Source organism: Rhineura floridana, chromosome 8 (genome assembly GCF_030035675.1).
Source record: "Rhineura floridana isolate rRhiFlo1 chromosome 8, rRhiFlo1.hap2, whole genome shotgun sequence".
In the NCBI taxonomy this organism is placed as follows: Eukaryota; Metazoa; Chordata; class Lepidosauria; order Squamata; family Rhineuridae; genus Rhineura; species Rhineura floridana.
Window position 1 is genome coordinate 88998391 of NC_084487.1, and position 20789 is coordinate 89019179.

Genomic DNA, 20789 nt, shown 5'->3' on the forward strand with positions numbered 1-20789 from the left:
CAAATTGAAAATGGAAATGCCATTACAGTATATAGTCAGCAACAAGACTGTGTGCCTTTTACTAACTATGTTATAATGAGGCAAAGAGGAGACAGGTTTTATGGTAAGAGTTCTGTGGAATCACATAGCAGTTGTTTCACTGTAGTTTCACAGCTGGAAAATCCACAAAAATTAACACATAGTGAAACAATAAGAAAGGGATCTTAATGTTAAAAATACATATTTAAAATTGTGGCTTCACACACATCCCACTAAACTGCAAGTCAGCTAACTGAAAAATGTAAAGAATCGGTCAGTTTCTTTGCAGGCTGATTTTCTAAAGTTTCGTTTCTGCTTCACTTCATTCTTCAAGCAGCAACAAAGAAACCATTTGCAACCAAAACTTTTTTCTCAAAACTGCTCTATTTTTTTAAAAAATAAAAACTTCAGACCCACTTCACATAGATTAGTGCCCAAAATGCCATTAGGCCTGTTTTGGAATAAAGGTTTTATAGTTTATAGCCCTATATTTAGTAAATGCCTACACTATTTATAAACATGTGGCAGTTTTGATTGCCATAACTTTTCCCAAATAATCCTGGTAACTGTAGTCTGGTGACAATGCCGCAAATTTTTATGTTCAAAACCTCTTTCTTCCTCATGGAACTGCAGTTTCCAGGGGTCCCTAGAGTTGATGACTATCAAACCAGTTTAAGGCTATAGCTTTGAGTATACTTTGTCAAGACACTTTGAGACACTGATAAATGAAATAAATAAATAAATTAATAATAATAATAATAATAATATGTCCTCTGCAGACATTAAAGCCAAGTGCTCATTATGTATCTTACTTAGAAGCAAGGGCCCTAGTCAATATTTTCTTGTGCAAGATTTGCAGAAGCAGAACAAATAAATTGGGGGGAAACCTAAGGAGGGACACCATACACACACCAAAAACTAAGCATGCTCAGTGGGCATGGAATGCTGATTGACAGTTAGGGGTGGGAGCCATAAAACGGCAGGGGGGAATAAAATGCAGTATCCTGAAAGAAGACATGGCTGGCTGAACAGGAGCGCTCAACACTGCAACATTTTATTGCAGGACCTGTTTATATATATATTACTTTCACAATATCCCTCTCTTCAGTCTAAAGTACTTTGGCTGACCAACTTTGTAAATATTAAACAGCAGAAGAACAAAATAGAGTCCTTTATGGCACACCATAGCATAACTGCCATGGAGCAGAACAATAGCCCTCCAGCACAGCCTTCTGGAAAGGGCATCCAGGTAAGAACAGAACCACTGAAAGTCCCCCTTCTCCTTTCCGGACAACTAGTCAAAAAGGATACTATGATTGATAGTATCAAAAGCTATCGACATGTCCAGGAGAATTTGCCAGATAACATTCCACCAGTCCTGGTCTCACCATAGGTTGCCCAAACTCAGGTCTGAAGCAAGACTGAAATGGGTCCAGATAATCAGTAATTCCCCCAGCCTCACCCCACCCAGCCATACAGCTACCAGTTGTACAAGTGATAAGAGAGCCTGAATGCGGAAGCCCTCATTCCATGCACTGATCCTTCCACTCAATCAAAGCATAGATATATAGTACAGCCAACACTCCAAAAACGTTTTAAATCTTATTTCTTTCCATTTGGACAGTTTGGTTTCAATAATGCAGATGCCGTAGATTCCTTGTCTGGCAGCTAGCTGCAAACTTAAATTAATAAGAATGTTTGTATTAAGCTCTGCTCAAGCATTTGCCTGAGCATGTGAAAGGTTAAACTGTGGACAGGGCAGGGACGCATATGCAAGCCTCGCCTCCAGTGTCCCCAGGGTGCTCTTCAGACCTTCATGCAGTTAGATCTGAAGAGAGTTTTTCAGCATGTTCGATTGGTCACCTGAACACAGCTTGAATGGGGGGGGGGATGCATCAAAACTTGCATACAATGTCAAGATCAAGTCTAAAGCTCATATTAAGAAACACAACATAGGCCTAATATTTTTATGACAGTTTTCTTTAAAGGAAAAAAATGAATTACTAAGCTGAGAAAAGGTACCTTTGTAGGTTAATTAAAAATATCATGAAATTAGCTACACATTTTTATTAAATGATCAAGTAACAATGGCAATTTACATAGCAACTACTTTGATATGTCTTTGATATCTGTGCATAATATTCCACACACTAGAAATTGTACCTGCAATCCTATACACAATGACCTGTGTAGTAGCACTATTGAACTCAACAGAATTTACTCTGAGTAGACTTGTATGGGATTGCACTGTGCATATTAAGAAAATTCCCTTGTTATAGACAAAAATATGAGAAATCACAATGCAAATAAAAACCTATAAAACGTAAAATAAACAGTATAATTGTTCAGAATTGATCAGCCTTATAAGAAATCAACATTCCTGAAAGATACGCACATTTGAGTAGCCAACATTAATTAAAGATACATATACAACATCAGTCTTTGCAAACCTGGCACCCTCCAGGTGTATGGGCCTACAGCTAATATCAGTCCCAGCCAGCACTAGCTGGAAAAAGAGAGAGTTGTAGTTCCAAACATCTGGAGGGCACCAGGTTGGTGCAGGCTGTACTACATTATTTTCCAAACAAGAAGCAACAGAATGATGTATACCTATTACTGTGTCAAAAAAGAGAGAAATTCCATAAACTGATTTTGGTCACTCCAGTTAACTGACACCAAAAAAGATCATATCTTGGCAGCTTGGTTACTTACCAGCAGTTATTGGATTTGAGCAATTTAAATAATCAGTCCTATAAAACAGCACCATCTCATGGACCCCTGTTACCAGAGTGAAAGCAGCTTTCTAATGACAAGTGAGCAGGGTATTAAATATTTGACAATGAATAATGTATGGCTAATGAGTTTGTGTAAATCTAAAGAGAGAAGAAAAAGAGAAGTAATGCATTTGGTTACTTCCTGAACCCTGGCTGGAATTTTGGATAAAGAAGAAGTGACACAGCACTTTCAGGGCAAAAAAAAACGGTCTCATGTTACCAGCTGAAGAAATGATGATGAATTGAAGGCATGAATGCACACACATTATTTCTATTTTTTAAATTCAGTTTACTGATTGATTTTTACACCACAGCAGCTTTTGATTCACAAACTTTCACCCTTTTCTAGAAAAATCCCTCTTAATCCCTTCCCTTTGATCCCATCCATATTCATCCAATCAGGTACTTGCCCACACCTTGCCCACATATAAAGGTTGAAGGTTCCTAACTGTTAAACTGCTTGGTTTCATCACTTATTTTGTGACAAACCTGTGTGATTCCGTTAAGTTTATACCATATGTGCCCACTCAACTGCTTTGATCTGCGGAACTGGCACTGTTACAGGGCCACATAAAACTTATTCTGCTCTTGTAAGAAATCAATCTTTTAGTGTGGCAGTGCCCACACTTTGGAACACCCTGCTTATTGACATCAGGCAGGGGCCTTTGGTGTACTCCTTTGGTGCCTGCTTAAAACATTTTTGTTTAGGCAAGCTTATCCAGAAATATAGTTGTTGACATGTTTCAATCTCTTTTTAGATTACAGCTAATTTAAATTTTCTTTTACATATTTTAAGTATTTGCTTTTAATTAATAATTTAATTTTTTGCAATCAGCTTAGAGGTTTTATTACAAGCAAGTGGTATACAAATGTTATGCAATAAAAATGAACATAATAGAAGAATGTACACAACTGTTCTATCTTATCTATGCTGGATTGACTTTCTGTGTATTAGGGTGAAAAAAATAATAAGCTCTGAGTATTACATGCACAATTCAGTTCATTTATCTAAACCTGTGGCCCTCTAGCTGTCATTGGATTCCAACTCCCATCATCTGTGACCAATAGCCATGCTGGGCTCCAAAAATATCTGGAGGACCAAAAGTTCTCCAGCTCTCATCTAAGCAGATCAATTTCTGGCATATTTTAATTTGCCGTTTTCAGTACTTTCAGGTAATAATGAAATGTGCATACATGCAATTCTAAAAATATTATATTATATATTTTTGACAAGTGTACTTTTTTCTTTCCTAACATCATCAATTCCCCCTATCAAGGATTTAGCGCCTGTCTACAGCCAACTTAGGTCAGGCCTACAAATGCAGCAGAATGAGACACAGTCCTATGGTTGCCAAGTGAACTGAACCCCTTCAAGGCTGCAGGTAAGAAATGCCTTTTCAGTACTCCCATTAGGTAGGTCCCTACCAGAAAAAGCTACATTTAGCAGGGAGAAAGATTCCTGGATAGAATGCTGACCTTGGACCTGAGAGATGTGGGTTCAAATTCTCATTCTGGCATAAAGTTTATAAAGTCATCAGGCCTCAGTGTAACCTAGCTGAGGGGGATAAAATTAGATTCCATATACCATCCTGTGGTCGTTGGAATTAGACTGAAATACAAAGACAGATTGGTGAATAGTACATAGTACTCTCTTCTTATCACAAGAGCTTAAAATATGGTATAACAATATGTGTCCCAAAATATAAAGAAATTTCACTACTATGAACTTCAATGTTTCCATTGCTACTTGCAGATCTGGCTCTTGTGTTAGAAACTGAAATTTTCTCATATGACAAATTAACACTTCAGTCTCCAGGCTAGCTAAATTTAGCCTATATTTTCCATTCTTGAAGCATGACTTTCACATTAACTACTGAAGTTTCATTTTCACTTCCAAAGGTTCTGTTCACATTGCTGTAGACATTCTCTTTCTTCCTCCCCAAAAAACCATTTTAGAGCTGTTGATTTGACATTTGTGTTTGACAAGAGAGTGAACAGATCCAGATGAACCTCACACCAAAACTTCACCTTCTGCCTGAAGAAAGCCTTCATAACCTCAAAAAAAAAACCAAAAAAAACTCCCAACAAAAAAACCCGAAAACAGTATTAATAGGAAATGGCTGAGGCACCTTAGATTTATAGCTGACATGATCATATCTTCTAGAAATCCTTTCCTCATCATCCATTTTGAAAAAGAATAATAGTAGGGTTTGACTCATGATGAACAGGATGATTAAGTTACCATCCTGCACAGTTGTTTATGTTTCATTCATTTCTAAGCATGCTTGATTGTGACCTGAATTGTAAAAGAAAAATCTATAGATAAAATAAGAGATTTTTAAGAAATTGCCCCATTTGAATTTCCCAGGATTTTAGGATTCCAAGCTACTGGTCTTGTTAATGGAAGTGTGCCAAAGCATTAAAAAAGGCTAATCTGCCATTTATTTTTATTGTCAGACTTTGTGCATGCACAGTTTTCCAGAGCTTTCAGTTCCTCCTGTTATTTGCATCTTTAATTTCTCCCCATGTGCAGAAGTGCTTGGTTTTGATGAAACACTGTGCAAAACAGAGATTTGATCTCATCATGCACATGGTTGTGTCAAGAGGAGTTTTTTTTTGCAGTGCTTCTCCAGTGTGCACAAACACTTAAGCAGATTTGTAATTTGGATGGAAGGGGGCAAAGTGCAAACAAACAGAAGGAACTGAATACTGCAAAATGCACATGAGTTAATTTTAGAAAATCCAGAAATCAGTTTAGAAATTCTCCATATTAAATACGAAAGGCAGATTAGAATATGCAGCGAAATAAATTCACAGAACGATCATGTAATCTGAAGGGGAAATCTCTAGTAGGGTCAGGGAGATAGGCTAGGGATACTGTTGTTGTACTGCCCACCTTGCTGACCAGCCCTGACTGAGTTGGCCAGGGCTATCTCCAGTGTGGTTTTGAAGGTGACTCCAGTATCTATGGCTTGGATGCCTTGAGGTTGGCTCAGGATTTGTCGCTGGAGGCTTAGCTAGCCTCACTGGCTAGGAGTGCATTTTACTAGCTATGGCAGGTATGCCACCAATGGCCGTTCTTGGACAGGAATAGTCTGGCTGTGGTGATTTATGCAAAGTGATTCAAGACTCGATTATTGCATTGTGCTCTATGTGGAGCTACCCTTCGGCCTGGTCTGGAGGCTCCAGCTGGTGCAAAATGCTAAAAGCAGACTGTTGATCAGGACAGACTATCGGCAGGATATAACTCCAGTGCTCAAAAGCTACTGGCACAGGTTCAGAATTCTTATATTAATTTACAAGACCCATAACAACTTGGCTTCAGGATATCTCTGGGACTGCCTGATCCCTTACATCCCTGCCCGATCACTGAGGTCTTTGGGGGAGTCATTGTTAGTGGTCCCCCATGGATTAGATGTGTAACTCATATCCACCAGGAGCCATATGTTCAGTATTGTGGGCACATTTTATGAAACTTCCTTCCAGTTGACATCAGACAGGTCCCCTCTCTGTTGAACTTCAAGCACCTACTGAAGACTTTTTTTAAAATTTCAGTAGACATTTTAAACTAATATTGATTTTATAATTTTAACTGCCTTTTATTTTCATTGTTGAAAATAGTAGTTAAGAAGTATATATATATTACTGAAATAATAAATAAAACGTTAAGTCCATTAAATGAAGAGCTAACAAGTTAAGGTCACAGTGGGCCCAGGGGTTAGGGTAGCTTAAATGACATATTGAATGTGTAAAAAAAATCAGAGGAGAACTTAGCATAGAGCCAGTGGACACATATAGCTCCATATCAACTATGTAAATCATGTGAATTGGCAGCACTCAAGTAATTTGAGGTTCATTCATTATAAACCGGATCTTTAAAATGATATCAGAGATGAAGTTCTTCAGAGCATACTTGCAAGCCATGGTGACTATTAGAACTGGTAGGGCAGAAGGCATGGAGATCAACAGTAGTTGGAGCTAGAGCCAATGACAGAAAAGCAATCTTCTGAACTGATTGTAAGTAAGAAGGCAGGCAGTCTCCACTGCTCTCAACAAAGTACAGCCATAACCTCACTTGCAATTTCCCATTATTCTGGGTTTATTAATGTGTGTGTGTGTGTGTGTGTGTGTGTGTGTGTGTGTGTGTGTGTGTGTGTGTGTGAGATAGAGAGAGAGAGAGAGAGAGAGAGAGATCCTTTTTTTAAAAAAAAGATATACCTTCTCAGGTGCACCTTTCTGCAGTATCACTATATATAGCAGGGATGAGGAACCTGTGGCTCTCCAGATGTTTTAACAAATGTTTTTTGGGGAAGGTGGTTGTTGAATTATTTTGTTGATGTGCTTGTCACCCTGGGCTCCTTCAGGAGAAAGGGTAGATAATAATAATAATAATAATAATAATAATAATAATAATAATAATAATAATAATAATAATAATAATAATAATAATAATAATGGTGGTGGTGGTGGTGGTGGTGGTGGTGTTACTGGACTGTAACTCTCATAATCCCTGATCATTGGCCATGCAGGTTGGTGGTGATGGGAGTTACAGTCCAACAACATTTGGACAACAGTTTTCCCATCCCTGGTATACTATAGCCTTCCTATCCCATGATGCAAAAAGGTAGACATTAAAATGATTCATTTTCAGACTTTTTCTAATATTAGTATCAAATTTCAGATGTCTGTTATGGAAGTACCCTAACAACTTTGACAGTCCTGTTAGTTGTTCTGTAAGGTTCCATCATCATTACATATAAAGGAAGAAATCTTTTGTATATATAAACATTTTGTTGAGTTTATGTGGGATTAGCTAAAAGAGAGAGGGGAGCTTATTCCTTGCCCTTTGCCATTTACTGATAAAACATAATGATTTTACCCATAACTAAAACTGTATTGTCCGCTCATGTTTATGCAGAACAGAAATTTTGAAGGAGGAGGAGGAGGAGGAAGAAGGAGAAGAAGAGGAAAGGAACACGGTAACATCAGAAGAAAATATCAAAGGACCTGTCACAACATCTTAAGGCTTTCATCAAAGTAGTGAGAGAATACATTGATTAAAGCAACAATATATGTAGCTTACAAGTGTCAAGACTACCAACTCCGCAGTATGTTTGATGAACATAGGTGGGTGCATGATTAACGTGTATGCTTTGTTTGTGAGCCAGGTTCAGCTGTAGTCTCACAGTGGAGAGGGAAATAAAACATTCTGGCCAAAAGTTTGAAATATACGTTTTCAGCCTATATACTTCTTTTTCAACAATTTTACAGCCTGTCACCCCTTTCATCTTCCAAACGTAAGTTCTGTTTGAAATCTAAATGCAGCTTTTAAAATAGATTTGCATTCAGGTCGTTTTATCTCCTTGAGATAAAGAGCATGGGTAAGCACTGTGTATTTGTAAAGCAATACTTATCAGATTTGATATGCAAGGACCTGTGAAATGGATGGGGTTCCTATTTTCCCTGGTTTAGGTTTTTGTTTGTTTGTTTTTAGAGGACAGAGATAAATAAAGGCAGAGCTTCTCGTGAAAGGGCAGCTCATATTTCTAACGTAATTCTTCAGGACAGAATTGGCTGAATCATCAGCCTAAAGGAGTGAATATAAAGGATTGCGAGGCTGCAAGAATGGTGAGCATATATGGACCATTTAAAATCAGGAAAGAGAGAGCTTAGAGGAAAAAAGATGAAGAGAAAGGATCATAGCTGAGTCGCAGTGTATGTGTTTGGCATGCAGAAGGGCCCAGGCTCAATTCCCCGCACCTCCGGGTATGGTTGGAAGAGACTCCTATCTGAAATCGTCGCAGAGCTTGATAGCCTTATCCCCCATAAATTTCCCTACACCCTTTTCAAGCCATCTTAGTTGGTGGGCCATCACTAGAGATGAGGGCAAATTTTGGCATTTTCAGATTTGTTACTGAATTCTGTCAGAATCAGTAAATCCTGTATGTCTTCAGATCGGGTTTGACTAATGGTCACAACTGTAAGTGACACTGGCTTTTTTAAAAAACAAATCTGTGGCTAATTTGACATTGTTATTAATATAAACAGCTTTGCTCTGACGTGCTGCAATGTGTATTCCTTTGAAGTTCTGTCTGAATGAGGGGATCACAATCGCCATTAACATCTTTGGTCAGCACTGTGGTAACTTGAGGCAAGAGGCAGAATTGACAGGCAATGATCTGCCTAATTTAAATTTAAATAGAAAACCCAAGAGACCATCAGTAGAAAGATCGCCACTAGCATTTTCATTAGCTATTACAAGCAGATTGGAAATAGCAAAAAAAAAAAGGGGGGGGGGGAAATGTTGCGGATTGGCACCACTACCCAGTTACGAAAACCAAAACACAGACCAGAACCAAACAGCGAACCCCATCCCTAGCTATCACTGCATCTTGTGGTAGCAATTCCAACGTTTAATGTGTATTAAAGCATGAATAGATTCCCATAATCCCCTGCTTACCTCTGACTCCAGATAATTTATAGACAAATTAAAAAGCATCAGACACTTCCATACAGACCCTCACTTCTAACATTGTGATAACTGTCCCTTTATTCCTACTTTTTGTTAATGATCCAAAAGAAGGCCTGTTCCACAACTACTAAACTTGCTCAGGAGTAAAAAGAGCTTTTTGAAAGTCCAGGTACACAATGCCTACAAGATACCCCTATCTATCTATATGCTTACTAACACTTTCAAAGAACTTAGAAAGATTACTTAGGCCGTACCTTTGCAGATGTCGATTCTTCTTCTGGAAGACTTGTTCTTCTGTGTACTGGGTAATTTGATCTTTAACCATGCTTTCCATCAGTTTTCTCAGAACAGTCAGTAAGCTAGCCAGCCTATAATTTCCCAAATCCCTTCTTGGTCTCTTTTTTCAGAATTGGAGTTATGTTGGCCATTTCCCAGTCCTCAGATATGGAGACCAATCTCAGGAACACATTACATATTTTTGTTAGAAGATCAGCAATTTCACATCTGAGTTCTTTAAGAATTTTTCGGTAGATGCCATATGGACCTGCTGATTTATTTGTTTTTACTTTTTCATTAAAGCGTAGAGGTTGCCTCTTGTTACCACTTAATGCCTCATTTCTTCCTAAGAAGGCTCATTCAGGCACAGGGATCACCCCTACTTTTTCCACCTTGAAGATAGATGCAACACATCCACTCAACTTCTCTGTAATCTCCTTATCCTCCTGTAACATACCTTCAACTCTATTGTTGTCCAAAAGTCCAACTACCTCTCTACCAGTTTCTGGCTTCCATTTTAAGATTTTTTAATATATTTTTGGTTTTAATGTTTTTGAACCAGAGAATTCAGAAGATATGTGTTCAATGCATCTTTAATTGGAACACCAATTCAAAGAAACCAATAACATCTTATTAAAAATAATAACATAAGAAGAAGTGCTGTCCTGGATCAGACCATAGGCCTGTAATGTCTAGTCCGGCATTCCATTTCCCACATTGGCCACCAGATAGTTCTGAAAAGTTCACAAGCAGACTATGAAGGCAAACAAGTTTTTGGGATACCACTAAACAGCAGCAAATTGTCCATGTATTTTTATTGCCTTAGGCAGTAAAAATATTCTGAGCCACTTTTACCTCCGTGTGAAATGATCCTAAGTGTTTACAAATCGACTTGATAGTATTCTTGTAGAAATAGCCACAGTTTTTAGGCATTCTGGAAAAAAAATACTATAGCAAAGGAATCCTCCCCCCACCCCCAAATTGCTATGTTCACATTTCTTCCTATTGAAGGAACTGGGAAAAAAGGTCTTGATATTGTTATATTAAGCCTGCCTGTGAACAAAGTCAGTCCAAGGCATTGTTATATTTGAATAAATATAACATTGCACCAATATTATGTCTCTGAGTCTTCTTTGCGGGTGTGGTGGCAAAGGGCAAGGTGGTACCCGCCCTCCAATTCTACATATGGAAGTTGACTGGATGGACACTGGTGATGGGACTATGTCCTTCATCTCACCTGAAGGCAGGAAGCTAATTTGGGGGACAAATGGCAGTCCACATTGCCCACACAGCTCTGGCTTCCAACACCTTGTTATCACTCCCTGCCTCCCAAGCACCCACACTTACTCTGCCTCATGGGCACATCAAAGCAGGGGATAGAAAATGCAACTGGAAGTACCTTAGTGGGTGGATGGGGTATGTAGATGTACCAGTGCTGCTTGGATGCAATGATAGCTCTATCACGAAAAGGCTTGTATCTAAAAATGTAGGATTGTATTCAACTAAGTTATACTCAGAGCAGACTGTAGCTGCAAAAAAGCCAAAAGCTGTTTTAGGCTACGTTAACAGAAGTATAGTTTCCAAATCGTGTGAAGTACTAGTTCCCTTCTGTTTGGCACTGGTTAGGCCTCATCTTGAGTACTACATTCACTTCTGGACACCACACTTGAAGAAGGATGCAGACAAACTGGAATAAGTTCAAAGGAGGACAACAAGGATGATCAGGTGACTGGAAACAAAGCCCTAAGAACTGGGCATGTTTAGCCTTGAGAAGAGAAGACTGGGGGGAGATATGATAGCACTCTTCAAATACTTGAAAGGTTGCCACACAGAGGAAGGCCAGGATCTCTTCTTGGTCATGCCAGAGTGCAGGACACGGAATAACGGGCTCAAGTTACAGGGATCAGGGATATATCATAATGAAAATGTTTTTTAAGTGATTTATACAGAATGTGGTCTCTAAAAGTACTCCTGTGATGTTTAAGACCATGGTGTTGTCTCCATGACATTAATTTGAGTTTGTTTGAATATTTTTAGCTCCCGAGGAAGGAAAGTATTTCCAAACTGCATAGAGCACTACAATAAATTTTACTCGGCACCAGAGCTTGCCTCTCTTTTCTGTTTCAAGTTACAGGAAGCCAGATTTTGGCTGAACATCAGGAAAAACTTCCTAACTCTTGAGCTGCTTTTGCACATGGGGCTTATTGCGTTAGTTTAACAGATTGACATGGTAGCGCTTCTGTCCTGATTTCTAACATTCCTTTCACACTGCAATACCTGACATATCGGCATGTTGCGCAAATGCCTTTCACACTGCTGCAGTTGGAGACACCAGGATCAGGTGAACAAGGCAGGAAAAACAGCAAGAAAGCAAAAACTGCAAAAAGAAAGGGCCAGAAACAAAGCACTGAGAAAAGGGGGGGAATTTGTTGTTGTTGTTATATCCCACCCTTAAAAATACAAGCTGCTGTGGCTCAAGTAAAAGAAGTATAAGAGGGAGGGTTTAAAAGACAATTGAAAAGGACTTGAAAAGCAACTTCAGCAGCTATCACACACAGGGCTTATCCAAACGGAGCGGGATAATCCACGGTTTCCATATTCGGTTTGTCATCTGATAGTCCTCACTTTGCCTTTTAGTTCGCTCTTTCCCAATTAAAAAAAATGCATTTTTGCACCCGCAGCGGTAAGACCCCTACATTCTTTTCGCTTTTTCCAAGCTCCTCCTCTAAAACCTCCCCCTATCAACCAATTGGTCAGCAAAAAAATTACGTATGCCCCTCTCCCCCTTTGCAACGAAGCACAATATGGCTGTAAAGGAGTTCTCGCCTGGGAAGGAATGGCTGCTGGTCGGTTTCACGCCTGCCTTCCCACAGAGAATGAAATTGACAAAGCTTTCTGGAGCAGGCTTGAAACCGACCAGAAGCCCTTTTCTTGTGTGTATTTGCGATATTACACTTAAACGAATGTATGCTTTTCTGATTTGAAGCAAAACCCCCAGCAAGTAGAATGAAATTGACAAGGCTTTTGGAGGCAGGCTGAAACCGACCACCACCCCCCTTTCTCGCTTGCTGTGCATTGCAGTTCTCACCCAGAGCAGCTGCCCAGTTTTCAGGCTGGCAAAAAATAAAATGCATCTGCGCAGTAGTTGCAGACCCCCCCAACACCCCACCATTGTGATGATTGGTTCAATTTTCCTGGGCTTATTCTCGCACATGCGCAAAAGTGCAGATATGTGGTTGGCTGGAATGAGGAGAAGGGGCAAGAGGAAACACCCAAGAACCACCCATCAGCTGTAAAGTCCACGGTATTGCATCCTAACTGCTGAAGGCACAACGGATGATTCCCGATTTTAAACAGCAAATCGCATTTTTGCCGGTGTTGCAAGGAGTGGATTTAACCCGCGAAAATGCGTAACAGCATGAGACGTCATTTGGACGACTGAAAAATAATGAACACACATAGCGGGCGTGTCACACATTTTACAGTCGTCTGGATGAGCCCACAATAAGCCTCATGTCTGAAAGCAGCCAAGGGAAACTAGCTGCAGTAAGGTGACCACAGAGAATAGAAAAGAGATGGGTAAGACCTTTTAGATCTTTTAGCAGCCACCCAGCTCCATGGAGGGGAAAGGGGAAGAGGCAGGAAAGAACAGGACTTCCTAGGCACAGGTTAGAGGTAAGGGAAAACAATATATCACCAAAGGCAAACAAAGGCAATTAGGGAGCAGGCACAGACAGGAATGAGTTAAAAACTACAGAAATATAGTGAGGCTACTGAGAGGAAGCTTAGATGCCTGTCACATGACAGGCTGCTAGCGCAAATCTCCTGCACTCTTCTGGCTTCCCAGCCTTGTAAATGGATTATTTCTGATATTATTTGTCATGGAAATTAACGCTACATTTGCACTATATTCCACTAGAATTCCAGAATTAGCTTGTACGTCATGTGAAAGGTCAAATATAATGCACAAATTACCAGGTAAGAAATCATCAGAAAAACGGAATAAAGTGCAGTGTGAAAGCAACCCTAGAGCTGTACGACAATGGAACCAGTTACCTAGGGAGGTGGTGGGCTCTCCAAAACTGGAGGCATTTAAGAGGCAGCTGGACAGCCCCCTGTCAGATATGCTTTAAGTTGGGATATGCTTTAGGTTGGATTCCTGCATTGAGCAGGGGGTTGGATTACTTTATAGGCCCCTTCCAACTCTACTATGATTCTGGACCCGGTGAAATTAATGGATCTAAATTAGTCATGTCCACTCTTTTCAGTGGGTCTGCTCTGAGTGGGACTACAGTGGGTCACCACATTTTGTTGAACTACAACTCCCATGATCCCTTGACTAGTGGATAAGCTGGCTGGGGATGGTGGGAGTTGTAGTCCAAGAATATCTAGGGACCTAAAGTTGAAGAATAATGGCCTAAAATAAAGGAATTATTATCTGAGCCAGGGTTTAAGAGTAAAGGAGGCTTGGGAAGATCAGACTGGGAAGGATACAGATAAGGGCACTGTTTTGGGTGCATATATTTCTTGAGCCATCCCTAATAAATGGAAACAGGCTTTAGACCCTGGAAACATTTGTATCCCATCCTTGCACTCCAACTGCTGTTTGGTTTTTTTTATGATGTTTGCTTGTCACTAATGAACAGTGGCACAATTCATATTGTGAGCTTCATGTATACCACAGAAGGATTTTCTAATAAAAACTACAAAAATTGTTTAAGATGCTTTTTTCTTTTTGTATATTTAAGTACTCAGGAGGCCTCAGAAACAGCCCAGCTGCTGTCTCACAAAGTCCATCTTTCAACAAAATATATGCCAGATCACACTGAGTTTAGAAAGATAGCAACAAACACAGAAAAGGTTTGACTCCTTAATTAACTCCCGCTACACACATTTAAAGTACTCTCAGGAAGTTCTGTTTTTAAACATATTTGTGTGGATATGCAGCAGAGATCATGACAGCCTTTTCAACAGACTTATGCATACACATCACACTACCACTTATGGAATAATGTCACTATTTGTATGAATAGTCAATAATCTTTATAAAGAAGAAAGCAAAATAATAACTATCAGTATGGAGAATCAAGACTTGCTTTAAAAAAAGGTAATTGTATACAGAATACCATAGTCATGATGATAGAATGGACAAATCCTGCATTAGCCCAGATTCAATTCAGGCTCTGGGATCTATCCAGACAGGAGGCACATCCCTAGTATTCACACTTTACGTACAACAAATATACAATCAGTGTACCTATGTTCACAATAACTGAGCTAAACAAATCAAGCATATTGTGAGTTTGGGGGCTGGAATGGATGATTCCTGTGGGTCCCCTTCCAGCCTCTGATTTGGAATCCTGTGCCTTGGGGTAAGGGGCTGGCTCTGCTGGAGTTTCTTTTGTTAAGCTAATAGTGTGGCCAGATTGTTAATGGGTCTATTAGGTGCCCAGCAACTGGTGAATGGGCCAGGAAGATCATTTTGTCATTGAAACTCTTCAGGAGAGCCTTCCCCCCCTCCTGGCGGCTAGGAGAGGTTTGTGTTTTTAGTGTGTGTAGAGTGCCTAGGCAGCTTTTCCCAACCTTGGGTCCCCAGATGTTGCTGGGCTACAGTTCCCATGATTCCTGACCATTGGCCATGCTAGCTGGGGCTGATAGGAGTTGTAGTCCAGTAACATCTGGGGACCCAAAGGTTGGGAAAGGCTGGCCTAGAGAAAGGCTGGGAACTGGAGGCAGGCAGAGAGACTGTTTCTCTGCACCATGGCTTTAAAAATACACCCCTGTCTCACACCCTTTCCGATTGGGAACCAATCGGTTTCTCCATATTCTGTCCTTACAGTAGCCTCTTGTCCAGAGTATAGGTTGCGTGTAAGGACAATCAGATGCTGGCCATTTCTTTTAAAGCATTTTTGTCAAAATTTGGACAGATTCAGTCTCAGTAGCTTGTAGCAACTCTATTGGTATGCCATCTATTCCTGGTGATTTGTTTCTTCCAAGTATTTTAAGAGCAGCTTTCACCTCACATTCTAAAATTTCTGATTCTTCATCATATGGTTCCTCCATGAATGAATTTGTCATCCTGGCATCTCTTTTATAGAGTTATTCAGTGTATTGCTTCCATCTTCCTTTTATTTCAGCTCGGTCGGTCAGTGTGTTCCCCTGTTGATTATTCAGTATCCCTACTCTTGGTTTAAATTTCCCTTTCATTTCTCTAATCTTTTGGAATAGGGCTCTTGTTCTTCCCTTTTTGTTGTCCTCTTCTATTGCTATACAATAACTATTGTAATAGTCCTCTTTGTCCCTACGTACTAGTTGCTGTATTGTTGCATTTAGGGTTCTGACCGTGTTTCTATCTCCTTTTGCTTTTGCTTTCCTTCTCTCTTTAACCATTTGAAGAGTTTCTTCAGTCATCCATTGAGGTCTTTCTCTCTTTTTAATTAGAGGTTCTCCCGATAACGTCTCTGACTTCATTCCATAGTTTTTCTGGTTCTCTGTCAACTAAGTTTAAAGCTTCAAACCTGTTCCTTATTTGATCGTTATATGCTTCTGGGATGTTATTTAAATTGTATTTTGGCATTAAGATTGCTTTGTTTGTCTTCTTTAGCTTTACTCTGATTTTCGATACGACCAGTTCATGATCTGTACTGCAGTCTGCTCCTGGTCTTGTTTTTGCAGAAAGTATGGAAGTTCTCCATCTTCTGCTACCAATTATATAATCAATTTGATTCCTATATTGACCATTTGGTGATGTCCATGTGTACAGTCGTCTTTTCAGTTGCTCAAGAAATGTGTTCACAAGAAACAAATTATTGGCTTGACAGAATTCAATAAGTCTTTCTCCTGCTTCATTTCTGTCTCCTAGGCCCCATTTCCCCACAATTCCTAGTTCTTCTCTGTTCCCTACTTTTGCATTCCAGTCCCCCATGATTATCAGCACATCTTGTTTTGGTGTGTGATCAATTTCTTCCTGTACTTCTGTGTAAAATCTCTCCAATTCCTCTTCTTCTGCATTTGCCATTGGAGCATAGACTTGGATGATGGTTATGTCGATAGGTTTCACATTTAATCTAATTGATATAACTCACTCAGACCTTGCTCTGTAGCTCCTAACTGCTCTTACTACACCACTTCTCACTATTAAAGCAACCCCATTTCTTCTTAATTTCTCATTTCCTGCATAAAATATTTTGTAGTTGCCTGATTGAAAATGTCCCATTCCCATCCATTTTAGTTCTCTCACACCAAATATTGTAATGTTGATGCGTTCCATTTCTTGCTTGACAATCTCTAACTTTCCCTGGTTCATGCTTCTCACATTCCATGTTCCTATTGTGTGTGTTGTACAACTCCGGACTCTCCTTTCGCATCTGTGTGCATCAGCCTCTGAGCTTCCTTTCGGCTTTGACCCAGCTGCGTCATTAGTCACAGCACTACTCATACTTGTCCTTTGTCCTTCCCCAGTAGCTCGCTGAGTGCCTTCTGACTTGGGGATCTCATCTTCCAGCACTATCTTGTGTTGCATTTTGGATACTCTGTTCATAGGGTTTTCGTGGTAAGAGGTATTCAGAGGTGGTTTACCATTGCCTTCCTCTGAGTTTGGATGCATCTTAGTCTGGTGTTTCAGCTTTGACCATTCTGCCTTGGGTGCCCCTGCTAGGAGTCTAGCCAGAATGAAATTAGCATTATTAAATAAAACAGGAACTCTCCAGTTTGGAATTATCCTGTAGAAAGGCCTTTTTAAGATAACTTAAATAGGATGTTTTGGCTCCATCAAATGTTCTTGCCTGTTATTTCATGTTTAATTTGAGCATTTTTGCAGAATATATCACAAATAAGCGTTGTGGAAATAAAAAAGAAAGACAGGCTTGATTAATTCAGTTAGGGTAGGAAGCTGGAATACATCAACTTACTATCATGTTATTAAAGAAGAAGATAAACCAGGATTCCTGTTGAAGTTTATAATTAGCTGGAAATTGTTTCAGGGAATATCCACTATAAAAAATGCAAGAAGCTTCTGAGTCAGCTAAGGGATATCGGAGGGCATGTGAATTAGAAACTCCTAGATCAGTGGAGCCCACAGTAGTTAAAAGGAGATTTATCCTTAGGGGAAATGAAGACATATTTTGCACTGTGACTCCCCACATGAGATGCTGGAAAAGCAAAGCATCTCTTAAAAGCCTGACATTAGGAGGTGCAATGTCTCCTAGGCTGGATGGGAGATAAGGCTGTCTTGTTGATTTTCACTCCACTGTGAACTGAAGACCTCATTGCTCTGCTGTCCCAAGGTATCTGCTGATTGAAACACACAGAAGGATGCATTATACAATTGGCTCCATTCCACGTTTCACTCCTATTGCCACCACACCACCCACATTTAGAGTAGCACAGTCCAGTCAGGTCCCATTATACATTTGAGCTCATTGGTGTTTATTTTCTTTTCACCCAAACCATCACAAAAACTTAACTATGGCGTTCCTGTTTAAGGGGCGTTTTTTGCCTCCACCCTAATTAAATAAGAAGACTCGGGAATGATCTCGAAGTTCAGCGGTTGTGCCACTTGGGATCACTGTGCCAATTAGGATGGGGTTTGAGCAGCGTATTTAAGGCTGCTCCTTCCCCTTAGCGTTTGCCTTTTTCTCCTCGCGGCATAATTTGCATGGTTTGTGCTTCAAGGGCTCTGTCAGCGTTTGTTTGTGACCGTTTACCTTGCTTGCTTGCTGGTTTCTCCGTTGCTGCTGCCTGCTCCTGTCCTGTGCTTTTATTCATTCATTTGAATTGGCTCGGTTCCCCGCTGATCAGCTGGGCTGCAGGCGTCCGTCCACGTGCCAAGCGGCTTCCTGCCGGCTCCACGGCTGCTGCTCTCTTATCAAGTTTTCGCTGCACTAAAGAGTTTGTTGTTATTTCACCCCTCCTTTTTTCTTTAAGGGTCGGTGGGTGGTGTCCTTCATTGTTTTTGTTCCCTTAGTTTTATTGGTATCAGTTTAATTCCGTTGGTCTTGCCTCAATCCCCTCTTGTTATTCCTCACGTCCTTATTCTTCGGTTTGCCTTATTATTGTCCATGGCTGTAGTTTCCGTCTTTTCCTTGTTTGTATTCCAATTCATATAATTTGTTTTTATATATATATTGCTTGTTCCTATATATTTATATATTGTTGGTTAAGGTGCTGTTTTAATTTGATAGTTTAGGTTTAGATTTGGTAAATTAATTCCCTCGCCAATTATTCTTCACCCTCTCCTTCTTCTTTATTCTTAACTCATATCCTTACCCCCCCTACAAAAAAAAATTAATTAGTTTTGTTTCCTCTGTTTAGTTCTCCATTTTGTTGGGTTTTTGGTTGCTTTCTGTTCTTGTTTGCTTTTCCAAATTGATTTGCTGTTGGTATTGAAAATTTTTATTGTTATTTATAATATTGCTGCTTTTACTGTTGCTATTTCTTGAGGTGTAGTTCGAACATGCCGCCTAGGAAGGTCCAACAAAAGAAAGGTGTTCGCGTTGTGAAGCAGGTTACCAAGCGCCCCCCGCCTCAATAGCACCAGTCCTCAGATGACGAAGATGATATGGGAACCATCCGAGCTTTGGTGGCTAGGGTGGATGCTTTGGAAAGGGAACGCAGGCAGCCGCAGGATGCTGGGGCGGGTCCCAGTTCTGCCCCTTCAGGTAAGAAATCTGCCCCCTTGGCAGCTAAGAGTTCTAAATCGAGTATTCTTGCTGCTCTGGTTTCCAGGATCGATGTGCTTGAGGCTGCAGCACCTGTCCAGGTGCCCACTGTTCTGATGCCTCCAGTTGCATCGCCTTCGGTTCCACCTACGACTTCCTCTTCCATGCTCACAGTCCCACCTGCTGCTGGGCCACTTCAAGGACAACTTCTCTCTCTGCCTGGTGTCCCGCCAGTACCAGCTGCGGCTTCTGGGTGTGTGGCTCCACCTGTGGTTGCCTCTCCAGCTGCGTATACGGGTGAGCATATTGCACCACATGCTCATGATTCACATGTACAGGCTTCAGGCCTTATTGCTCTGGACCTGCTCACTATAGGTTCTCCGCTGCCAGGGGGGGTTTTGCAACCTTCTGTGTTCATGGGGGGGGTGTTAGTTCCGCAGCAGCCTCAGCTTCCATGGCCGGCTGCAGCGGTGACTCCCTGGCAGCCACCAGTGGCTCCTTCTGGTCCATCTCCTCCTTGTTTGCCTCTTCCTCAGGGTGTTTACCCACAAGGTGACACCTCTCTCCCGCTGGGTGACCATTTATTACTAACAACGAAGGAAAGGATCTGGCGCGGGGAGTACATTGATCTGTTTACTCTACTTTTTTGGGAAAATGAGATAAAACCTAAGGAAGGTCAGGATTCAAAGGAGCGGGAGGCAGCCATGAAAAGGAGGGTTGACCGTGTATGGCCTAATTGGCTGAATGCATACACAATTTATATGGGCGTTATGACTCAGGCTTATCCATCTAGGGCCCTGTCCATGATAAAATATCAGGACATCATTCATCATGCCTTTCGTGAATTCTCTGGAACTGCTTGGTTGCGGTATGATGAGAATTTCAGGCAAAGGGCGGCATTGGATCCCACCCTTCGTTGGGATGTGGAGCATGCGGGCCTTTGGCTGCGCTCCACGACCCCTGCAAGGCCCACTACTGGCGATAGAGCCGATAGTGGCCACCTGTTGGCTCGGACGCAGACTTCCGTCTTTGGCTCTGGCCAAGGCAGGCAGTGGGTTCAATCCCAGCAAGTCTGCTGGACATTTAATAGCACTGGTCGATGCTTCAGGCGTCCGTGTAGGTTCCGGCATGCCTGTGGGCTGTGTGGTGGCACCCACCCCAGTTCCTCCTGCCAGCGTGCCTGGCAGGCTCGCCAGGGCACAGGGGAACATCAACATCCCAAGCGTGGGTCTGGCAATAGCGGCGGTACGTCACAAGCCAGTAGCCCTATTAAGTTGATTCCTCTGGCTGGGTTGTTGGATAGTTACCCCAATAGGCGTGCCACTAGTTTCCTGCTTGGTGGTTTTATTGAAGGTTTCTGCATCCCTTTTGAGGGTCCCAGGGTGGCTACTTCCTCTGCCAATCAGCCCTCTCTTAGGACTATGGCCCCGGTGGTGTTGGCCAAACTCAATAAGGAAATAATTGCCGATCAAATTTCCGGCCCCTTTCCCTTTCCTCCATTGGAAAATTTGAGAATTTCTCCTTTAGGTATTGTCCCTAAGAAGCAGCCAGGTGAATATCGCCTAATCCATAATTTGTCATTCCCAAAAG

General features: G+C 41.0%; 1 protein-coding gene across 3 annotated transcripts in view; it reads right to left on the reverse strand.

Annotated features, from left to right (window-relative positions):
• TFEC (transcription factor EC) overlaps nucleotides 1-20789 on the reverse strand; it is a 190099-nt gene that overhangs the window by 60745 nt on the left and 108565 nt on the right. Inside the window, exon 1 of one of the 3 annotated variants that reach the window (XM_061637846.1) lies at nucleotides 17451-17517. The exons of the other annotated variants lie outside the window; for them this stretch is intronic. Coding sequence (XP_061493830.1) covers nucleotides 17451-17456 — 6 coding nt within the window. The 5' untranslated portion in view covers nucleotides 17457-17517. Of the gene's footprint in view, nucleotides 1-17450; nucleotides 17518-20789 lie in introns of those variants that run through there. 3 annotated transcript variants of the gene reach the window in all.